The sequence below is a fragment of the Limulus polyphemus genome, unplaced genomic scaffold, assembly GCF_000517525.1.
Source record: "Limulus polyphemus unplaced genomic scaffold, Limulus_polyphemus-2.1.2 Scaffold2475, whole genome shotgun sequence".
In the NCBI taxonomy this organism is placed as follows: domain Eukaryota; kingdom Metazoa; phylum Arthropoda; class Merostomata; order Xiphosura; family Limulidae; genus Limulus; species Limulus polyphemus.
Window position 1 is genome coordinate 155,207 of NW_013668085.1, and position 2,304 is coordinate 157,510.

Genomic DNA, 2,304 nt, shown 5'->3' on the forward strand with positions numbered 1-2,304 from the left:
GTAAATAAATTAAAACAAGCTTAAGAATACCCGTTAATCCTTGTAAAAACATTAAAACAAGCTTAAGAATATCCGTTGATCTTGTAAATAAATTAAAACAAGCTTAAGAATATCCGTTAATCTTGTAAAGAAATTAAAACAAGCTTAAAAATATCCGTTAATCTTGCAAAGAAATTAAAACAAGTTTGAGAATATCCGTTAATCTTGTAAAGAAATTAAAACAAGCTTAAGAATATTCGTTAATCTTGTAAAGAAATTAAAACAAGCTTGAGAATATTCGTTAATCTTGTAAAGAAATTAAAACAAGCTTAAGAATATCCGTTAATCTTGTAAAGAAATTAAAACAAGCTTAAGAATATCCGTTAATCTTGTAGAAAATGTAAGAGATATATGCTGATATTCGTTAATCGTGTAAAAAGTTTGTTTGTTTGTAATTAAGTACGAAGCTACACAATAGGCTATCTGGGCTCTGCCCACCACGAAACCCGAATTCTAGCGTTGGAAGTCCGCAGACATACCGCTGTGCTAGTTGGGGGGGGGGATAAAAGGCATGTTTGGAGTGGTTGAAACTCGCATACTGGTCATCGCTGATTTTGAGTTTTAGTGACTGGTGTAAGAAAATATTGATGGTGCACTACCAAATGTAAATAAGTAATTTCCGTGAAGGTTTTATTCATATTATAATTTCTATATCCATTAAAATGATCTGTAACATGGTCTAAATATCACGTAATAAAGATTGCACAGGTATAATTCTGTCTTCTGCTAGTTACAAGTATTCTATCGATCTACCTCAATCAGACGATATAGGACAACATATATATATATATATACCATGAGACAAAAGCCCCATCTAGAGGACTGAAATTTAAATACATTTTTTGACAATATACTATATGTAATTTTTAAGAATTAGTACTGAAGGTTTGTTTGTTTATTGTTTATTTATAATTAAGCACAAAGCTACACAATGGGCGATCTGTGCTCTGCCCACCACGGGTATCGAAACCCGGATTATAGCGTTCTAAGTCCGCAGACATACCGCTGTGCCACTGGGGGGGGGCAGTACTGAGGGAATTTAGTAAATAAAGTAAGAAAAGAAAAACGACTTTTACTCTTCACAAAATAATAATAAAAACTATTTTTATTTCTGTCAACGTTTCGCCGTTGCACCTTCACCAGGGCTAGTACTACAAAAATTGTTTGATGCTATTTATTATTATCATCTGAGGATTAAAGAGTGTTTTTTTTCTAATTTTATTGCCAAAGTTATATGTGATTTCTTTAGATAAAAAGCATGAAACCTTTGGCTTTAATTAGCTGTAATATGTTTTGAAAGAAAATTCAGACTTTTCTGATAAAGAAAGACGTACGAGCCAAATATTTCTGCCCAGTTCAGAGAATTTCAAAACCGAACATTGTTAGGCTAAAAAGCAAAGGCAACTATACAGGATAATCATGGTAGATGGCAGTAAATTACTGTCAGAAACGTCTTTCATATAGAACGATCTAGAAATCCTGACGGCGGGGAGGGGGGATAGAACTGATTCCTGACTTGCTTCGATTTCCGTTTGTACATTGGAAACTGAAAGCCTCGTTAATCAGATGTTTCCTAAAGCTCTCCGTCCACGAGAGTAATTGTATACGAGTTACTTTCAACACTATTTACTTTGGATTCATCCATTTTCTTCTTATTGTTTCGCTGACGCGTATTTATTGTTAGCCTATGTATGGTATGGTGATTATTTTTAAGTATTTATGCTTACTTCATGATCTGATTTCAGTTGGTTTATTATACACATGTATAATATTTGAATTAAGGTAATGGTCGGTCGTGGCCTAGTGAACCCGAAACCTCATGATTCGAATACTGTTGTCACAAAAATCACGCTCCGCACTTTGGGGGCCATAAAATTGATATTGAAATCTTCCTTTCGGTGATTCGATCAGACAAGAGTAACCCGAGAGTTGCTTTCTCTCATCTAACATAAAATACCTGCGCTCTGCTGAGAGGTTCAGAGGCTCCTCGTGATTCAGAGAGGCCCCAATATACCGATCAAGCTCCTCCATTATCATCAGTTTCCTCTATAGGTGCCCCTAGGGTGTACGTATCCGAAAACAATTCCCTTTACGACGCCCTCTGCCCTTGTGACACATTGGGTCCGGCTAGTTTATGAGTTGAGGAATTTACGCAATTTCAAACATGGCATTCCCGGGATTCCGAGAAGGCCAGGAATATAAAGTCCGATGCAAAATTTGGCTTTAGCGACCCTGTACCCCCCCCCCCAAATAAACAACAACTCA

General features: G+C 35.9%; 1 protein-coding gene across 1 annotated transcript in view; it reads right to left on the minus strand.

Moving 5' to 3' along the window:
• Positions 1-2,070, minus strand: part of LOC106467066 (chitin biosynthesis protein CHS5-like) — a 50,125-nt gene extending 48,055 nt beyond the window's left edge. Inside the window, exon 1 of the mRNA XM_013927380.1 lies at positions 1,997-2,070. Within this exon, the coding sequence (XP_013782834.1) occupies positions 1,997-2,070 (74 nt within the window). The remainder of the gene's footprint in view (positions 1-1,996) is intronic.
• Positions 2,071-2,304: the final 234 nt, after the last annotated feature.